This window comes from Carcharhinus amblyrhynchos, chromosome 11, assembly GCF_965287045.1.
Source record: "Carcharhinus amblyrhynchos chromosome 11, sCarAmb.v2.hapA, whole genome shotgun sequence".
NCBI lineage: Eukaryota > Metazoa > Chordata > Chondrichthyes > Carcharhiniformes > Carcharhinidae > Carcharhinus > Carcharhinus amblyrhynchos.
The window spans coordinates 27913601-27935570 of NC_137334.1; the positions used below are offsets into that span (position 1 = coordinate 27913601).

The 21970-nt window shown below is 38.4% G+C and overlaps 1 protein-coding gene across 1 annotated transcript in view; it reads left to right on the forward strand.

The window, feature by feature from the left end:
- pgap1 (post-GPI attachment to proteins inositol deacylase 1) overlaps positions 1-21970 on the forward strand; it is a 189298-nt gene that overhangs the window by 140795 nt on the left and 26533 nt on the right. Inside the window, exons 20-27 of the mRNA XM_080198351.1 lie at positions 1639-1732; positions 6013-6103; positions 6233-6430; positions 8821-8956; positions 13176-13226; positions 15343-15578; positions 16067-16171; positions 20653-20784. Of these exons, the coding sequence (XP_080054477.1) occupies positions 1639-1732; positions 6013-6103; positions 6233-6430; positions 8821-8956; positions 13176-13226; positions 15343-15578; positions 16067-16171; positions 20653-20784 (1043 nt within the window). The remainder of the gene's footprint in view (positions 1-1638; positions 1733-6012; positions 6104-6232; positions 6431-8820; positions 8957-13175; positions 13227-15342; positions 15579-16066; positions 16172-20652; positions 20785-21970) is intronic.

A 21970-nucleotide genomic window follows, 5' to 3' on the forward strand; every position in this document is an offset into this window, starting at 1 on the left:
TGTACTACAAAATGACTACATGATTCGATTACTCGATTTTCTGCTGCTTACTGATTCATCATTGGAGATTCTTAAAAATCAAAGTGCCTTTAATAAACTTATTTTAATTAGCTAATTACTCATTTTTGCTCTTTGTATTTAAGATGCCTAACAAATGCACATCAGATCCAGTATTTTTAAATAGCTGGGTAGATGGGTTGTCTAATTTTGGATACATTTTGCAGTGTCGCAATGATAAATAAATGTAATGTTACCACGAACACTTACGTTTCTTCAATGAAAGTGATGTGTCATATTTTTAAACAAATGGTTTTACAAAAGTTGCAAGTATCAGCCAAGTGTGTGTATAGCTGCCCTGAACATGTTTTAGTACTTAACTATATTTGGTTTTGATAATCTATCTTCCTGGGATTCATTTGGAGAAAGCCAGCTCGTTGGGGTAACCAGTTTCAGAGCTAACAAAACTCTATTGATAGGTAAATTTAGCCCTTACAATTTTCTTCCTTCAGCCACTGTACCATATGACTTCTCTCTTTGGTGATTTGAACCTTCATCTCCCCCCATCATGCTCTCTTCTGAATTCATTGCCCTCTTATCCTCATTTAATCTCTCTCTCTCTCTCTCTCTCTCTCCCCCTCCATGTAAACTCTACAATTCATTGTCACCCTCTTAATCTTGTTATTTCACATGGCCTTGCTACTCCCATCAGATCTCAGTCACTTTCTTTTATCACACTCGACCCACATCTCTCTTTCACCTGGGCGGCACGGTAGCACAGTGGTTAACACTGCTGCTTTACAGCTCCAGGGTCCTGGGTTCAATTTCCGGCTCGGGTCACTGTCTGTGTGGAGTTTGCACATTCTCCTCGTGTCTGCGTGGGTTTCCTCCGGGTACTCTGGTTTCCTCCCACAGTCCAAAGTTGTGTGGGTTAGGTTGATTGGCCGTGCTAAGAAATTGCCCCTTAGTGTCTAGGGATGCGTAGGTTAGAGGGATTAGTGGGTATATATAGTATGTAAAGATACGGGGATAGGTCCTGGCTGGGATTGTGTCCGGTGCAGACTCGATGGGCCGAAGGGCCTCTTTCTGCAGTGTAGGGTTCTACGATACCTCCTAACTTTATTTCCTTCTGTGTGCATCTTTGGAAAATCTGTTCTTCTATTTTCTTACAACAGCATTTTCAAAATCCTTGGTGTCAAATTTTCCTCCATAATTCTCCCGTGAAAGAGCCTCTGGATGTTTTATTTTGTGGTTGGTAAGAGTTTTAAATCATGACCAAACAATTGACTGTGATAATGAAAGCAAAATACTGTGGATGCTGGAGATCTGAAATAAAAGCAGAAAATACTGGAAAATCTCAGCAGATCTGACAGCAACTTGAAGTTTTGATGAAGAGTCACATTAGATTTGAAACATTAACTCTGTTTGTCTCTCTACAGTTGCTGCCAGACCTGCCGAGTTTTTCCAGCACTTCCTATCTCATCAACCCTGTTCTGGCTATCTGAAATTGATTACTTAGCCATTCAATGAAGCTGTGTGTATATGGGGGCAGTGGGACAATGTGTGCTCATGTATAAATGAGGTTTTTGTGTTCAGTATGATCCTGAATAACCTTACAAAATGAATCGTTGAATTTTTCAGCTGATCAGATTCCATGGTATATACCTGCCCATGTATGTTGTTGCAAACATTCTACTGGCATTTGGAAGACAATTAATGCATCTTTATTCTGAAGGTAACAAATAAGTACATATCTATAATTTTTTTTAAGTAGTCAATTTATATGCAAACAAAACAGTCACCTGATACTGCACATAACATAATGTTTCATCAGTGTGTTGCCATAACCAAGGGTTTGCTTTGCCACATTTGCTTTGCAGAATCTCAACTGTACTATCTTCTCAATATGGTTTCTAGCCATTCCTTAAATTAGTCTAGTGTTCTGACCACTGACATTTCCTAACGGCCCATTTCAGCTGTCGAAAAGATTGCAGAACAGGTTTGGATAGATATCAACAGTAGAAATTCATAGCTAACCAGGCTTTTTTCTCTTGAAAGAGAGAGATGGAATGGATGGAATCTCAGATGTGTACCTTGGCTTACTGTTGGTTAGTATGCAAGGGTGTGCTGTTAGTAGATGGTCTAAAAGCAATCTGCCCGTTTCTCCATTATAGGTGTGGGATGACATATCCTGGGAAGTACATGAGAGGGAAGTATAGATAGAAATGGCGTATTCTGTTCACTTTAGTGATACAGCAATTTAATTTTGAAGCAGAATTCTGATACTAAAGTCCGTCAATCATCTCTGCACCTGTCTCAGTTGTTTCCAACAACTGACTAGCAAGCTCCGTTATCCAAAAGCACCGTGATCAGAGAGTTTCTATCCTCAGAATGGAGGGAACTATGGTGGCTGGAGGAGGAGTACTTGAAGGAAGAAAGTACACGTTTCAAAAGGATAATCGTGGTATTAAATTCATCAGTTGCAGGGAACCTGTATTCAAACTGCAATTTCCTTTCAAACAATTCAGCTTCTAGTCTGGGTTGCTTTCTTTATTACTCAAATAGTCCCTCTTGCCCAATATGGTCTTGGGCAAGAGGGACATTCCAGTTCAAATAAGGGAAAATACTGTGCATTTTATCTGAATGGTGTCTCCTAATGGTCAACCACAGGGATGCTAATATGGCCTGAGGTAAATCTATAGACCACATTATCCAGCTGTCTTGTGAGAGAGTTCACACCGAGTCCCAGTATAAGGCTGACAAATGGGAAAATCATATGAAAAATATAGGTTTGAGCAAGACATTCATGCTTGACTGGACTGATGGGCCTGAGTGTATATTCTATGTAATATACATGGCAAGTGAAATTCCTAACTCTCAGAACACAATCAGTAAGGATAGGCAACAACACCACCTCCACAATCATCCTCAACACTGATGCCCCACAAGGTTGTGTTCTCGGCCCCCTACTCTACTCCTCATACACCTATGACTGTGCAGCCATATTCCCCTCCAATTCGATTTTCAAGTTTGCTGACAACACCAGTGTAGTGGGTCGGATCTCAAACAGCGACAAGACAGAGTCCAGGAATGAGATAGAGAATCTAGTAAACTGGTTTGGCAACAATAATCTCTCCCTCAATGTCAAAAAACAAAGGCGATTGTCATTGACATCAGGAAGCATAAAGGAGAACATGCCCCTGTCTATATCAATGGGGACAAAGTAGAAAGGGTCGAGTGCTTCAAGTTTTTAGGTGTCCAGATCACCCACAGCCTGTCCTGGTCCCCCATGCTGACACTATAGTTAAGAAAGCCCACCGACGCCTCTACGTTCTCCAAAAGACTAAGGAAATTTGGCATGTCAGCTATGACTCCAACTTTTACAGATGCACCATAGAAAGCATTCTTTCTGGTTGTATCACAGCTTGGTACAGTTCCTGCTCTGCCCAAGACCACAAGAAACTACAAAAGGTCGTGAATGTAGCCCAATCCATCACGCAAACCAGTCTCCCATCCAGTGACTCTGACTACACTTTCTGTTGCCTCGGCAAAGCAGGGCGAATGGGCCAGGAAATGGCAAATGGAATTTAATGTTGGCAAGTGTGAGGTGGTCCACTTTGGTAGGAAGAATGGTAGGAAGGACTATTACTTACGTGGCGAAAAACTGCAGCAGGCGACGGTGCAGAGGGACCTCGGGGTCCTTGTGCATGAGTCGCAAAAACCCAGCTTGCAGGTGCAGCAGGTGGTCAGGAAGGCGAATGGGATGCTGGCCTTCATAGCGAGGGGGATTGAATATAAAAGTAGGGAGGTCTTGCTGCAGCTGTATAGGGCATTGGTGAGGCCGCAGCTGGAGTACTGTGTGCAGTTTTGGGCGCCGCACCTGCGCAAGGATATTTTGGCCCTGGAGGGAGTGCAGAGGAGGTTTACTAGGCTGATACCGGAGTTGAGGGGATTGAGCTATGAGGAGAGGCTGAATAAACTAGGCTTGTACTCGTTAGAGTTTAGAAGAATGAGGGGAGATCTCATTGAGACGTATAAGATGATGAATGGGATGGATAGGATAGAGGTGGAGAGACTCTTCCCGCTCAAAAAAGACAGTAGGACTAGGGGGCACAGCCTCAAGATAAAGGGGAGGCGGTTTAGAACGGAGTTGAGGAGGAACTTCTTCACTCAAAGGGTGGTGAATCTCTGGAATTCTCTGCCCGTTGAAGTGGTGGAGGCTGCCTCGCTAAATATTTTTAAGAAGCGGGTTGATGGGTTCTTGATAAGAGAGGGGATTAAGGGTTATGGGGAGAGGGCGGGAAAATGGAACTGAGCCACAACAGATCAGCCATGATCTTATTGAATGGCGGGGCAGGCTCGAAGGGCTAGATGGCCTACTCCTGCTCCTATTTCTTATGTTCTTATGTATAATTAAGGATCCCACGCACCCCTGACATTTTCTCTTCCACCTCCTTCCTTCGGGAAAAATATACACAAGTTTGAGGTCACATACCAACTGACTCAAGAACAGCTTCTTCCCTGCTGCTGTCAGACTTTTGAATGGACTTACCTTGCGTTGAGCTGATCTTTCTCTATACCCTAGCTATGACCGTAGCACTACATTCTGCACTCTCTTGTTTCCTTTTCTATGAATGGAATGTTTTGTCTGTATAGCACGCAAGAAACAATACTTTTCACTGTATGTTAATACAAGTGGCAATAATAAATCGAATCAAGTCAAAAAAAAAGACATTTCTCTATTTTTAATAATACAAAGAACAGTACAGCACAGGAACAAGCCTGTAAGCCCTCCAAGCCTGCGCCGATCACATTTACCTATCTAAACCAACTGCTTATATCTCTGTATTCCCCGTTTGTTCATATGCCTTTCACACTAAGTTTTAAATGTGGCTAACTTAACTGCCTCAGCCACCTCACTTGGCAGTGCATTCCAGGTTCCCACCACCCTCTATGTAAAAAAAAAACTTTCCCTGCACATCTCCACTGAATCCTTCCCCTTTTATCTTCAGCTTGTGCCTCCTTGTAATTGTCATTTCTGCCCTGGGAAGAAGCTTCCAACTATCTATACCTCTCATAATTTTATAAACTTCTATCAGGTCACCCCTCAGCCTCTGTCTTCCCAGGAAGAACAATCCCAGTTTGTGATAGGTTTTGGGGTAGGTTTTGCTGTGTATAGCACTTGCCACTGATCTTGAGGAAAGCTATCCAATATTGAGGTAACAACCCTTGGCAAGGATTTCCCCTTTCCCAATGGCAGTTTAAATCAGACATCGAGTTAAGGGGATCTCCAGGTGCCTAGCAGCAATTATATCAACGTTTTTGGTAAGTGCCAATCACATTGAAGCGCTTTCACAGACAGCAAACAAAGAAATTAAAGAACTGATTCTCCTTCACTTTTAATTAAAATTTTCATAGTGAAATAAATGATTATAATTGGATTAGAGGCTAAAATATGATAAACCTTAATTTTTAAAAACTATTTTCAAAGAGTGTGGTAAAGGTAAAGTCAACATAATCCCAAATGAGCATAGGCTGCTCTCCCCTTTGAGGTGACTTAACCTAAGGATCACCAAACCCCAGGCGAGCAGAGAGGTTGAGAAGGCACAGCCTTATGAATAACTTCAACCAGTACAGCAATTGTATCCAAGTTGTTGGTATTACTCTGCATCACTAACCAGTGGTGCAGCCAAATGAGCTAAACTGAACCCCATGAAAAAATGAGGGGTTATTTTATCAAAATGGAAAAATTTGACTTTCCATAAACATAAAATAGTTTCTCAGGGCTAGTAAGGATGTTGAGCAGTATTTATCAACTAATACGCTGTTTAAAAGTTCAATTACATCTCAGTCAACAAGGAGTAACTTTTCATGGGCTTTTACAGCTAGACAAACAGCACAAAAATTAAGTTTTCATCAATTTGCTGTTTACTTGTGAATTGTAGTTTGGGGGCCTTTAACATGCAGGAGAAACATTTAATTTTACACATTTCAGAATATGTGTTCTGTTTGTAGGTCACTGTTTGGATTTCAACATTGCCTTAAATGCGGCAGCAAAACCATACAAAGTTATTCCATTTGTTAATCTAGCTGTGTTTCTTTTAAGGTAAGCATTTGAAATTAAATTTTTGAGTGAATGAAAAGTATTTGGATTTTGTTTTGTGGCCTTAGTTTTGTTAAAATTTCTTTGTTTCTACTTGATAATTAAGCTTAAGGGGTGTGTTTTGTTTTACAGATATGACTGGTTTAAGAAGATGTGCTCTCTACTTATGCTGCCTGAAATTGATGTCCTTATTTTAAATAAACAAGAAGGCTCCTATCCAATGATAGCTATTCTTCTCTTTTTATTTGGAACAGCTATTGCCTATTGGAATGGAATATTCTTGCGTTTGTTACTTAATCAGCTTTCCTTCTTGTGGTGGATCTTCCACAGGTAAGGATTCTGTCCATTGAATGTGTGCAGTGGGTGGAACCAGAAAGAGAAACCTTTGTTTGCAGTTTTTCATACAAGACCACAAGATTATTCAAAATTAATGCTGCAGTCAATGTTTTCCAATATTGAGAGGGAATGAGAACTTAGTTGGGTATCACATTCCAGGAGGATGGTGCCTTTGCTCTTCTTGATTGTGATGTTTAATTAAGGTGGTGGAGGCAGGCACGTTGGAGTTGTTTAAGAGTAACTTAGACAGGCACATGAGTGGGTTGGAGATGGGAGGATGTAGGAGATTGTTTTAAATAAGGTTCATTAGCATTGGGACGTTCCTGGTAATGTAAAAGGATGTGGTATAATACTAATGTTTTTCTCTTTTAATTTTCAGGTTTTAAGTCAGTCCGCCTTGTTGTCCAACGAGGGGCATACACGCGATGGGTCGTACTTGGGCTGCTCTTGAATGTTCAAGAGTAGCCTAGTGCTTCATGTCGTTAGTGTGTGCTTAAACTGGACCAGATGCTGGGCAACACGACAGCTCAGTGACTATCACTGTTTGCTGTGCAGACACATGGATTTGGGCCAGTGTCTGTGGGAGTTTGCACATTCTCCCCGTGCTTGCGTGGGTTTTCTCTGGGTGCTCCGGTTTTCTCCCATACCCCAAAGATGTGCTAGTTGGCTGATTGGAGATAATAAATTGTCCCTAAACTGGTTTCCCTCAATGTGGAATGCCATAAACAATAGATAAGGGTCATGGGTGCAGGGGGGGACTGGTAATGTTAAAATGGCGGTGCGGGCTCATTGGGCCAAAGGGGTTTCCCGGGCTGTTTTTGTTCTTTGTTCTTTATACATTTCATCTTTTTATATTTCCTCCTTTAACATACATCCCATATGCACTTTGCAGTGTTTCAGAGTCAGAAGAAACTCTTGTGATAGGGAGGAGGAATGTAACCAAAGAGAGAGCTCCACTTTTTAAGGCTTCCAGTGATACATTCATGGCAGTCTTAACCAACACCAAAAACAGATGGTTTGGTCATGATGACATTGCTATTTGTGGGATCTTGCTAGCAGCAAGTTAACTGTTCAGTTTGCTAATTACAACAGTGATTGCACCTAAAAAAAAATGTAATGGGCCCTACCAATGATCAAAAATCCTGCCCTTGGTCTCTAAGGCAATTAAGGAATAGTGGGAGCAGAAGGAAAAATTGGAGTTGAGGCAGAAGATCAGTCACAATCTTAGTGAATGAAAAAACAGGCTTCACGGACTCTTTTTACTGTTCCTTATGTTCTGAATTATAAATGAGGAAATCAGCAAGAGTTGTTAGTGACAGAGAACGCTATTAAAAAAATGAATGAACTATTCAGAGAGAAGGACGAAAACAAGAGAAAGGAGATCAACAGGGAATCAGTTAAAGAAGGGAAAGGAGTGATATGTATTTTTGTTAGTAACAATATGAGAGTTCAACTAGTGATGGGTCAAAACTGCTTCATTCTGCTTGTGTAAATGAGGTTTAAACTTGCATTAATCATGTTTGCTGCAATAATGAAAGAATCACACAGGATAAGGTATTGGGCCATCAAATGATAACTTGATGAGTCATGCTGGAATTTTTCTCAACCCAGATATAGAGAGGATTTGAATTCTTTCTATACCCATAGCATAATCTTATTTTCCTTTCATCTGAAAAAAGGTTTTGAGATGACTGAAGCATATCATTTTTAAAGTAAGATCTTTGCTGTTGCTCAATGGATTGCAGTGTGTTTCTGATTTACTGTCATATCTCTGACAATGTAATCTGCCTTATGTTAAACTCGAGCACATTAACCAATCTTTAATCTGTTTATAAAATCAATTGACAGGAACATAATGGATGGACTATAGGCTGTTCTTTAATGAGTTTTGCTTTTTTTTTTACTGAAGCCTCGTTGTAATTTGTATTAGAGTATACCTGTCCACTCTTAATAATTTGAACTTTTAGGATGTTGTTTATGTGTGCAGAGAAGTAGATTGCCTTGGCAAGAGCTTTAATTGTGACAGTTTAACTTAAAATTCCAAAAAAAACCATGAGGCAACATGAGATTAAAACTCAAAGATTTAGTTAATGCATGGAACAACTGTGAAAAATTCTATTCTGTTTCTGAATTGAATCATTTCAATCTATTTAATGGCAAGGTGTACAAAGGAAAGCAAGATATAGCAGAACTGAGACAAAATAAGCAAGGGATAACTTGTTGAAATTATTTGAATTTCACAAAGAGTATTAATAGCAAGACTTGCTCTTTGGGAAACAAAAAAGATGTAAATGCTTCAGATAGATTAAGTAAGAATTTCATATTAATTTTCAGTTTTACAGATGAACACTGCTCTCGGTCATTTCATTGTTCCTATCTTGTAGGCCACGTGTTGTTAAAAAGGATCACAGGCTACTAAATTTTCAAAGTTATGGTATGATAATTTTCCTGCTCTTTATCACCTGGACCACCTGTGGTGCTGCAGCTCTCATGCTTGGTTATGTTCTTTATCTTCTTAAGGTAAAATTTGTTTGTTGTTTAACTCTGTCACTAAATCATTTTTAAATGGTCTAATGTTCATTTGGTAAAATTAGTGTCCAAGGTAATTACCTTTGCTCTACAATGAAAGCTGTAGATCTGTTGTTGTGCCGTGGCATTTATTCAATCAAAACTATATGCTTCTAAACCACTTTCAAATCCAACCAATGTTGCAAATCTCTGCTATATCTGCTCTCCTTTAGTTCTGGCCTCTTGTTCCAACTTGTGCATACTTGAAGGAAGTAAGCATTTAGAATGTAACCCTATTCTCTCATCTTCTTTCAGCCTTTATTTTTACATTTTAAAATTCTCTTTTAAGATTGTCTTTTATGCTTATGTTTCATATCTACAACTATGCCTTTTTAATGTCCATTCCCTTTAGATATCCATTTGGCAAGAATCTTAAGTTCTACTGAATTCCCTTCACCTTTCTCCTGTTACTTTTAATTTTGTCCTTTTTCTTTAATTTTGAGTTCTTCATTGTTTAGGGTCATACTTATTTAGTCTGTTTGTTCTACACATTCAGGATTATGCCTTGGTAGGTGTTTAATTTCTGTACTTGATTGTTGTTGAGCAAAAGCAACTTTCTTAAGCTGTTGATTTATGACTTTGAAATTGGCCTTTTTAAAAGGATATTCCTGGCTCACTGTTAAATTGTCTGCTCTGCAGTTGTTATCACCTAATATGCTTTGATTTTAATTTCCAGTGTATTGTCTGGGTCACCTATAATCAAGTCAAAATGTGCAGCCCGTTTCCTCCAACGGGTCATGAAAGATTATCTTTATCAAATTAGACATTGAACCATTTAACATCATAGAATCAAATACTGACACAGCACAGGAGGAAGCCACTGGGTCTCTACTGGTTCCTTTAACATGCTATCCAATTAATCCAATTGCCTTTCCCTTTCCCTGTAGGCCAGCAATTTGGGTATTCCTCACTTATACCATTGAAAAAGTATTACGTTAAGCATGAGAAAGGGAAAGATCTGGGGTTTTGAACTTGCTAAGCTGGCATTGAAGAAATAAGGCGCAAGATAAGCATGTGGACATTGGGCTTAACTATTAACGGGTAAACCTCCAGCAAAACAGTGGGAACTATTCAAAAAAGTTTTCATACAATATATGACTATTGCGTTGCCCAAAATCTATGCAATCAAGCAAGCTGGTCAAAATTTGAGATAACGTGAAGTACAAAGTTGATTTGATTTGATTTATTATTGTGATTGGTACTTTGTAGTTTTTTTGTAGTCTTGGTCAGAGCAGGAGCCATACCAAGGTTTGATACATCTGGAAAGAATGCTTTCTAGGGTACATCTGTAAAAATTGCTGGAAGTCACAGCGGACACGCCAAATTTCCTAAGCCTCCTGAAAAAGTAGAGGCATTGATGGGCTTTTTTTAACTATAGCTTGGATGTGAAGGGACCAGGATAGGTTGTTGGTGATCTCAATACCTAGAAATGTCAAGCTCTCAACCATTTCCACTTCATTCCTGTTGACGTTGACAGGATCATGTCCTCCTTTACACTTCCTGAAGTCGATGACCGTCTCCTTCGTTTCACTAATGGAAATGGCTTACTCAAATGTCCAGTACAGTAGTTATCCAGCAGATGGAATAAGTATAGAAAGCAACAAAGGAATACAAAGAAATTATCATGATCTACAACTAGGGAATGTAATTAAAAACCAGCAGATTTTAGAGAGGCTAGTTGTAAAAGCTTTAGCAATATATTGAGTCAGTGACTAAAGGAGATGTGAATCCATTAAAGACAGAAGCTATAAGCATTGATATAAATGCATTGTAGTTTAGGTTTTCCTTTTTTCTTGGCCACTTAGTGTTTGTCTGTTTCTGCTGTTTCTTTCCATTTCCCATCTGCATCTCTGCCTTTATGTCCGCATTTTCCTGGAATCCACATTCTGCTCAGCAATCACTATTGTCTCAGATCCAAATTTATCTCAATTCTCCTTTCTCATCTATCTAATTGAAATTGATCTTTTAAACTGTCTTTAAATTACTCACTTTTCTTGTTTCCATTTTGCTTATATGCAAACTATTGCTCCTCTTTATCTAAAAAAAATCTTCCCAGTTATTATAAAGGCAGCATCATTACTTTCAATTTATGTTTTCTTGGATCCTGCTCCTTTTTCCTCCTGGCATTAACCTTTAAGTTTAGTTTTCTTTTGTTCTCCTCTTAATCTTGTTTCACTCTGGTTCTCTACTGTTTAAATACACTTCTTTCGCTAGGTGGCCTTTTAATTTTGTATTGCTTGAAAGGTCCCCTTTAAGAGTCCCTGACTTCGTAATTCACTTTTAGCTGTGATGGCATTTTACTTTTCCTCAACCAGGTGCTCACATTTTTATTTCCTTACCTGCTCATTATCTGATCTCTGCTGCTTCTTTCTGCTACTTCAAGAATTTTGGAGGTTTGATGAATGATGGAATGCTGCATGTTTTCATTTAACATTTTTGCTATTCTACCTTTAAAATGCTGAAGGTTTTGGCAGGGAATCTAATCTATCTTTGTACTTCTGCCTTTTTCCTGCTCTTTGATATTGTTGTTCGCTTTAGACAATTGCAAGGGCCTTTCTGAGAAGCTCCCATGTTGTTCAAGTGGAAAAGAACAGAGTTAAACAGTAAAGAACATTATTCAAAGAAAAGCATACCATTTTCCAAGTACCCAAGCCAACATTTTCCTTCAACCAATACCACTGAATGCAAATCATTATTATTCGGAGACCATTATTGCGACAGAAATACTGCCGCGTTATGTGAATATGATGGTTGTTGCATTCAATAAGTAACTCGTTGAGTAAAACTTTGAGATCTCTAAACATAATATGTTTTAGAATCGTAGAGATTTACAGCATGGAAATAGGCCCTTCGGCCCAACTTGTCCATGCTGCTCTTTTTTAAAACCCCTAAGCTAATCCCAATTGCGCGCATTTGGCCCATATCCCTTAACACCCATCGTACCCATGTAACTATCTAAATGCTTTTTAAAAGACAAAATTGTACCCACCTCTACTACTACCTGTGGTGGCTTGTTCCAGATACTCACCACCCTGTGTGTGAAAAAGTTGCCCCTCTGGACACTTTTGTATCTCTCCCCTCTCGCCTTAAACCAATGCCCTCTAGTTTTAGACTCCTCTACCTTTGGGAAAAGATATTGACTATCTAGCTGATCTATGCCCCTCATTATTTTATAGACGTCTATATGGACACTTCTCAGCCTCCTATGCTCCAAAGAAAAAAGTCCCAGTCGATCCAACCTCTCTTTATAACTCAATCCATCCAAGTCCTGGTAGTATCCTAGTAAACCTTTTTTGCACTTTTTCTAGTTTAATAATATCGTTTCTGAGTGACCAGAATTGCACACAGTATTCCAAGTGTGACCTTATCATGTCTTGTACGGCTTTAACAAGACATCCCAACTCCTGTATTCAATATTCTGACCAATGAAACCAAGCATGCCGAATACCTTCTTCAGCACTCTGTCCACCTGTGACTCCACTTTCAAGGAGCTATGAACATATACCGCTAGATCTCTTTGTTCTGTAACTCGCCCCAATGCCCTACCATTAACTGAGTAATTCCTGCCCTGGTTCAGTCTACCAAAATGGATCACCTCGCATTTGTCTAAATTAAACTCCATCTGCCATTCGTCACCCACTGGCCTAATTGACCAAGATCCTGTTGCAATTGGAGATAACTTTCTTCACTGTTCACTATGCTACCAATCTTAGTATCACCTGCAAACTTACTGATTATGCATCCTATATTCTCATTCAAATCATTAATATAAATGACAAATAACAGTGGACCCAGCACTGATCCCTGAGGCACACTGCTGGTCACAGGCCTCCAGTTTGAAAAACAATTCTCTCCAACCATTCTCTGGCTTTTGTCAATAAGCCAATTTTGAATCAATTTAGATACCTTACCCTGGATCCTGTGAGATTTAACCTTATGCAACAACCTACCAAGTGTACTTTGTCAAAGGCATGTAAATGATATTAATATTGGTAATTTGTTATATGACTTATTACAGCCATTGCCATAAATTTAAAATATATATTCAGGATTTTTATGTGTACATGTTTAAAAGAAACAATTTTATTTAATTATTGTATCAACTGCTCATAGATAACAAAATCGTAGCTACAACTAAATAACTAATTAATTAACTTGCATTTTCACCTAGGTCTTAAGCCTGCAATCTTCAGTGCGCACAATGAAAGGCATTCTTAATTTGGTATGGCTGATATTTATTTTCATTATTTTACTTGTATTCATATATAGTTTGTAAGTCTTGTCTTTGTATGGGATAATTCCATCATTTCCTACCAAAAGTAAATGGCTGGTCACAGTCTTGATCTGCACTATTCATGAAAATGTACTAGAATGAGTGGTGAGCTTGTATAATGATTTTTTAATGTTGCAGTTTAACAGCCTAATTGAGATCAGCTGACAGACAAACTCTGTGTGTACAACTCTTTGGTCAGCAAGTTTGATCTTGTGGGAATAAATGAGTTTTCTTTTTCTAAATTTATTTATTTAGTTCCATTTATAAGGAAAAAATGCAGAATATAGAACTGCTCAACTTTTTCATTATTGTAACTAATATTGCCATATTTCAACATTGCCAAAATGCTTATCAATTTTGAATATGTATTAAGTTTAAAATAATTATCTTAAGTTACCAACTGTACAACACACACATTCTGAAATGACAGCGTGTAAAAAGAACAGAAAAGAATGTCAACATGATAATTCATATTTTCTCCTTTTGAACATTTCAACAAACTTGGGAAAAACAGAAAGCTTCACACTAGTATTTGGCACACGTTCATTTAATTACAGGAACTGGTCTTGTTCTGAAATAAATGTAAGAATCACATCAAGCGAAGATGTTCCATATTTTGTCATTAATTAACATTACTGCCATAAGCTGTGCACTTGTTTAATCCTGCTCCCCACCACGTTGCTAGAAATGCTCATTTTGACTCAAACTTGTTTTCATCATTTGTAGTTCAAACGATTGTTTCAACTGTTTCAATTATTGCTGCATCCAGTAGTTTACTAAATCTTGTTTAACAGATATTAACAACATTTTGCACAAATGTTCATGGAAACTATGGCAAGTAACTAAGTTTAATGTATTAAGTTTAAATTTGCACTGCAGCTGTGTGGAGGGGGGGGAGTTATTAAATGCCAGTTGTTTGAAAGCAGAAGTTATTGTCTGTTTCTCCCTACTCTTCCAAGAAAAGCAAAGCGTGTTTATTGAAATTTTTAGTGCAGCACTAAATATTAACTGCTATAAAGGTCGCTTTAACATTTTGTTAGAGCCCACTTTGCCTCTGGAATGAACCAGAATGAGGGGACTCTTTACATTGCTTCAGGTTTATACTGTTTGAACTGTACAGGCAGGTCAATGTAAAATATGCTTTCTAAATGTTATGGGGATATATTTTGGACAGAGCAAGCACTTTATCTCACCTTATTTGTCTGGAAAGCAGGAATTCTTAGGCCATGTTTATATCTGCACGTAATCAAATCTTTCCCCTGGAACAGAGACAGAAACAAACAACGCTTATAGGACTTGACCAGTAAAGCTGCAGTGTGAACACACAATCGGACTCATTTACCTTAGTTACCTTAGTTCCCTTGTTTCTCATCTGGAGTCACCTTGCAAAAAATTTGGGAAGAAGGAGATGATAATTTATGTTGTATTGTGCAGGTTGTAATTGCTCACAGAGCAGGTTTAATGACAGCAAAGTTTACATTCCATTCCATTGTCCCTGTGAAAATAATTTTCTTGTAAACTTGGGGTCTGCAAGGAATATGCACTGGGTGCAACTTTAGAAACAAGTAAGTGTGGAAAATATTTCAGATGGTCATTGACTTTCTTTGAAAGAGTAGTTTTTGTGGGAAATGTTTGTTCTCACCACTAGCCTACTCCCACCCACCTCCCCGTGTAACAAACTACTATTTAAAATAAAAGACTGCACAATATTTCATACATATAGGCTTTATGCACTGTACTTGCCAGCAAGGGATTTTAAAATGCACTTACAATTGCATTGCAATATGTCAATATTCCAGAATTATACATGATGAATGGAAAATCATCTGATTAGACTAGGGTTGTGGTGTAATAATTCCAGCAAGTTACTAGCTTCAATAGGCATTTTTTTTTTGAGTTGTTGCTCAGAATTCAGCTTTATTTGTGCAAGTAATTTAGAAATACTGTAATTTAACCTCTGTTAGCAACTGATCATCATTCCTATGCAACATTTTTTTATTATATTTCCTTGTATAATCTTTCCAGCTGCATTTTAATTCTCTCAAACAAGTATTCTATTTTGTAGGTACCAAAACAGGAATACATGAAAAAACTTGCAAAAGAAGGAGACAAATCTGGAAAAGGAGAGCATACCTCAAAAGAACCAGAAACACTGAGCCCAGATACAATTAAACTGCTTTCAGTTTCAGATGTTGAAGATGCAGTGGATACTCTTCAGATTCATGTTACAATCCTACATTTATTGAGCTGGATTATCCTATTTAGTGCACCTTCATTTATTTACTGGTTTAAAAATCTCAGGTAAGTTTTTTTTTGCTAGCAATTTAAGTAACCACTGAGAATCCTACCCTTGTTACAAAATTATTTAGCACGGGGGTAGTTAAAAGATGTAAGCTTATGATATGTTAAAAGTACTGTTTCACTGCCATTACACTTTACTAATATGAACTGAAGAGCTTAGATTGGAGTTAAAACAAAAGTGAGGAGTGTGTTAATGCTGATGTGGGAACAAGTTTTCTTTTACAGGTCTAAAACCACACTGCTCCCTTTATGTATTATAAATTGATATGTAACTATCTTCTATTAACAGTAATTAAATGTTATTTGCCACAAGGTTAGTTATGCACATTATAGCAATTGCATAGCTAAAGTTGAAAATGCTGTCTGACTGCTCAGCTATTCTTCTAATGTGCAATGGATTTATTAATTTGATTTGTCAGTTTTTTTTTCCCTTTTCCTTGTTCTCAAATATTATATGAGTAGTATCATAATTTTATTCCATTAAACAGGTATTCCACAAGGCTTGATCCTGACCCTTGTGGTTTTATTGCAATTACCCTTGTGTTCTCGATGGGCGTTCTCATTAATTCACATTCAACTTCAGTTAAAAGAAGGTAATTTTCTGTTGCTTTTGTTTTTTTTTATAACTTGTTCGCAAAGCACATAGTGAATTTCATGCTAATCTTTTCATGATTTCCTGCGATTTATTGAATATTTTGATGGTGGATAACCCCTGTGCAACTCTTCAAAAGATCTGAATATATTAAATTTGACAGCTAGGCATTGACGTGTGGGAGTGTAAAGTCAGCTAGTTAGCAGCCTGTCTAACAAGAGTTCTTGTTAACCCAAGATTGTAGTTATTCATATTACATTATTCATCTTTCAAAGCCAATTTCTCAATGTAATACAACACTAGGGTGATGTGAGATTAAATTATGTGGATGTTATTATTATCTGTTAGTTCCATGCTAAAAATGTAACTATGAGCATGAAAGGTCAGTTTTCATTTTTCTCCTGTAAAATACTTCTCTTCAGAGACTGTTGGGAAAGACTGATCAGAACATGACGACAATTCAAAATTCAAAATTAGGCTAATTATGCAATATTGAAGGGAAATTGTTTCACACTTTCTTGGATGAAAGAACCCTGTTCAGTTGGATGAGAGTGACAGATCACCCTATCTAAATTACAGCACTATATAATCATCATAATATGGAAGAGCTGCATATAAGTACTTTTAAGAAAACAAGTATTTATTTTCCGCTCACTGCAGAGTCTGTATATCCTTGGCAGGAGCCTGAAGAGGCAGAGCACAGGGAAAGTACGAGAGGAGCAAAGAATGCAGAGAGCAGAACACCTGTATGGCTGCTGCTCTCTCACCTGCTCTTAACCATAGTGTTCTAGATGGTTTCCCATTTTGCCCCCGCCCATTGCAAACCACAGCAAACGTCTGCAGCCTCGAAGAGGTTCACAGACTCCAATTTGGCAACCACTGTTTTCTGTTAATTCTGGACCATTTTGCAGGTAGCATTATATACAAGATATTTTTAATTAGTGCTTCTCAACTCTGTTCCAAGGTGATTGTAACTCTTTTTCTTGATGTAAAATAAAAGAATTAATTATCAAGGAGTATTTGGAAGCAAATTAAAAATGGCCTAGTTTTCAGTGGTTTAATCTGCAGTTTGCCATCATAGTTTGACTGGCAATTTATTTCCAAAAGCAGAGAACATTTTTTGTGACATAAATCTTGCATCATAAGCCATAGGAAAATATATTAATTTTAGCAGAGTATTTGACTGATTTTTTTGAGACTGACATTTATATATTAGCTAACCCCGAGTGAAACTTAGCTTGATTAATTCTTGGAAACAATGAGCCTGGTGAATCTCTGGAATTCTCTGCCCGTTCAAGTGGTGGAGGCTACCTCGCTAAATATTTTTAAGACGTGGGTTGATGGGTTTTTGATAAGAGAGGGGATTAAGGGTTATGGGGAGAGGGCGGGAATGTGGAACTGAGCCACGACAGATCAGCCATGATCTTATTGAATGGTGGGGCAGGCTCGAAGGGCTAGATGGCCTACTCCTGCTCCTATTTCTTATGTTCTTTAAAGTATCGAGGTTTCTTTGCAGTAATGTACTACCACACAAATCAATTAGCAAGTTCAAGAGATATGTGTAAGTTGAGAATCTCCAGGACATAATGATTCATTTATGTTCCTCTGCTGTTTGCTTTGGAGAAATAGTATCTCGCCCTTGTCCTCCATTTTTTTTAAGAACATGCTAGATTTGCATCTTAAATTCATGACAGAAAGTCAACTCTGGTAATTAAGAGAGTAGGTACCTTTTTAACAATATGATAATAATGCCATGCCAATCAATCTCTCTGAGCCAGAAAGTGAGCCATTTAAACTGTTAAATCATGTTCCTGCACATAGTTAATTGTCAATAGACTTTAAAAATGTCACGTGCATCTCAGGAAGGCGGTGTGAAAGGGACCATGAAAAGTCCTTGGCAGTCAGGATTAAGGAAAACCCTAAGGTATTTTATATGTATGTAAAGAGCAAGAGGGTAACCAGGGAAAGGGTTGGTCCACTCAAGGATAGGAGTGAATCTATGCATGGAACCAGAGGAAATGTGCTGGATATTAAATCAATACTTTGCCTTAGTATTAACCAAAGAGAGGGACTTGAAGGATGAGGAGCCTGGGGTAGGGTGTGTAGATATTCTGGGTCATGCTGATATCAAAAAAGAGGAAGCATTGGGTGTCTTTAAAAAAATTTCAAATAGATAAATCTTCGGGACCTGATGGGATTTACCCCAGAATACTGAAGAGGGCAAGGGCGGAAATTGCTGGGGCCTTGACACAAATCTTTGTATCCTCATTGGCTACAGATGAAGTTCCAGAGGACTGGATGATAGACAAAGTTGTTCCAATGTTTAAGAAGAGCAGCAGGGATAATCCAGGAAGTTATAGGCCGGTGAGCCTTACATCAGTGGTAGGGAAATTATTGGAAAAGATTCTTAGGGACAGGGTTTTGCCCACATTTGAAATCAAATTGACTTATTAGTGATAGACAGCATGGTTTTGTGAAGGGGAGATCGTATGTCACTAACTTGATGGAGTTTTTTGAGAAAACGACGAAGATGATAAAAGAGGGAAAGGCAGTGGATGTTGTATACATGGACTCCAGTGAAAGCCTTTGACAAGGTACCTCATGGCAGAGTGGTACGAAAGGTGAAGTCACACAGGATCAGAGGAGAAGTGGCTTGGCCATAGAAGGCAGAGGGTAGCAGTAGAGGGGTGCTTTTCTGAATGGAAGGCTGGGACTAGTGGTGTTCCACAGGGATCGGTTCTGGGACCTTTGTTGTTCGTAGTATACATAAATGATTTGGAGGAAAATGTAGCTGGTCTGATTAGTAAGTTTGCGAGGACACAAAAATTGATGGAGTTGCAGATAGTAAAGAGGATTGTCAGAGGATACAGCAAAATATAGACGGGTTGGAAACTTGGGGGGAGAAATGGCAGATGGAGTTTAATCTTGACAAGTGTGAAATAATTCATTTTGGAAGGTCCAATGTATGTAGGAATTATATAGTAAATCATAGAACCGTTATGAGTATTGACAGGCAGAGAGATCTGGGTGCACATATCCACTGATCACTAAAAGTGGCAACGCAGGTGGATAAGGTAGTCAAGAAAGCATACGGCATGCTTGTCTTCATCAAATGGGACATTGAATATAAAAATTGTAGGTCATGCTGCAGCTGTACAGAACCTTAGTTAGGCCTCATTTAGAATATTGTGTACAATTCTGGTTGTCACACTACCAGAAAGATGTGGATGCTTTGGAGAGGGTACAGAAGAGGTTTACCAGAATGTTGCCAGGTCTGGAGGGTATTAGCTGCGAGGAGAGATTGGATAAACTCAGTTTGTTCTCACTGGAATGACGGAGATTAAGAGGTGACCTGATAGAGGTTTCCAAGATTATGAGTGGCGTGGACTGTCAGATATTCTTTCCTAGAGTAGAAAAGTCAAATACTAGGGGAGATAGGTTTAAGGGGAAAAGTTTAGAGAAGATGTGCGAGGTAAGTTTTTTACACAGAGATGGTGAATGTCTAGAACATGTTGCTCAGGGATGTGGTGGGAGTAGGTACAATAGCGGCATTTAAGGGGCAACTAGATGAATATATGAATAGGATGGGAATGGAAGGATACAGACTTTAAGTGCGTATGGTTTTAGTTTAGGCAGGCATCATGATCAGTACAGGCTTGGAGGGCCAAAGGGTTTGTTCCTGTGCTGTTCTTTTCTTTGCTCATGTATGCCACAATCCTATCTCATAAGTCTTATATAGATTTTTAATGGGTGAGAGTTGGAGATTGGAGTTGGCACCATGGCACAGCCCTCATTACAGAATATATCACTGAAGTAAGAGTTCATCTTTGGTATCAGCAATCTGCAGTGTCATGGTTAATAATTTAACTCGTGAAATTAAATTTCATTTCTCTAGTGAATGGACAAAGAATATAATTCAAAGAAATAAAGTCCATCTATCACTTTAAAGTTTATTTATTTGTCACAGGTAAGGCTTACATTAAGACTGCAATGAAGTAACTGTGAAATTCCCCCAGTCGCCACACTACAGCACCCATTTGAGTCAATGCTTTTCAGTTTTATTTTCCGCTCACTGCAAAGTCTGTATATCCTTGGCAGGAGCCTGAAGAAACAGAACACAGGGAAAGTACAAGAGGAGCAAAGATTAGAGAGAGCAGAACACCTGTATGGCTGCTGCTCTCTCACCTGCTCTTAACCACAGTGTTCTAGATGGTTTCCCATTTTGCCCCCGCCATCAACAATACATGTTGCACACCTGTCAGCATAGCCCAAAATGAATTGTAGGGTCCCAAATTGTTTACAGTACTTTTCATTTCGGTTATTGTGGATCAATTTAATAAAATCAAGTCCTATTACCCATAATTTCATTTTTTTGGGACATAGGCATCATACAATGCAAGCACCTTTAATTTCAATGCAAGTACAAGTACCTAATGTTTAATTATCAGTATGACTAATGAATGTTTTTATTTTTCATGTTAGCAAGCTACTAAAACACACAGCAAGACTACAGCTCCTCTTGGCCATTGCCATGGCAGCCTTCGGACTAGTGCACTTGTACAGGGTTCCTTACTTTGTTACATTTTCATTGGTTTTCCTTGCATTTGGTTGTCTGCTATAAATGAATGTGTAACATGATTATTTGCTAATTTAACCATTACACATGCATCATCTCTCTAAATGTATGTTTTGTATTTTTCAAAAACATAATGGTGCTACACAATCATAGTTAATCATTATTGTCATGCCTTTACTGAATCGTTACATGATGTAACTTGTTAAAAGAAAATTTAGAAAGATATTTTATGTACAGTTCTATTGAATTTAAATTTTCTCGCTATAAATGAAACATTCAGAGTATCATATCTTTAAGTCCTCTTCAAGATGTTGCTCTGAATTAAATTGCTGTTAAGGCACATTGCAAATTGCCTTCTGTGGTAGCCTTCTATAAACTGGTCATTTCAGGGCTTTTATACATAAACACCTTTGACCATATTCAGACATCTCCAAAGAGACTTGAATGTGATTTGGTTGCCTATAATTATAATTTCAGCTTAAGAGGTCCAAAAGATCACTTTGAATTTTTTTGGGATTCAGGCTTCAACTATGCAGAGTGAAGCAAATTTAAAACAATAAAAAGCAAAATATTGTAGATGCTAGAAATCTGAAAATACAACAGAAAATGCTGGAAATACTCAGCAGGTCAGGCAGCATCTGTGGATAGAGAAGCAAAAATGTTTCAAGTCGCTGACCTTTCATCAGAACTTGCAAGGGTTATAGATGTAATTTTTAACAAGTACGGAGGTGGAGAGAAGAAAAGAGAAAGCATAATTTAGGAGATCTATGAAAAGGGGAATGTAGGAGAGATTAAATGAATAATGGTACAGAGCAGAGTGGTGATCATGGGGTAAATGAAGAAACAAAAGATGGGTCTAGAGGAGCTATTAATAGCAGTAGCAAAATCATTATCAATAGCTGTTGTGCAAATAGAAGGTAGAAGTGGTTGCTGTGATGTGAAATTGTTGAATTCAGTGGGTGGCAGAGGGGGCCCACCATTGGTTGGCGATGAGATCTTCTGGCCCCACCATTGTAAATGGGGTTTCCCGTTGAATGCACCCCTCACTGCTGTGAATCCCTCGGCATAGGTGTACTGTCAGTGTGACCAGATGATCCCACAGATGTGAACAGCTGGAAAGTCCCAACCAATGACTCTGGGAGTCCGTGAAAAGCCTAAACGAGATACTGTTCCTCTAGCTCCCTTTGAGCTTCATTAGAAGTGTAGGAAACCAAGGACAGAAAG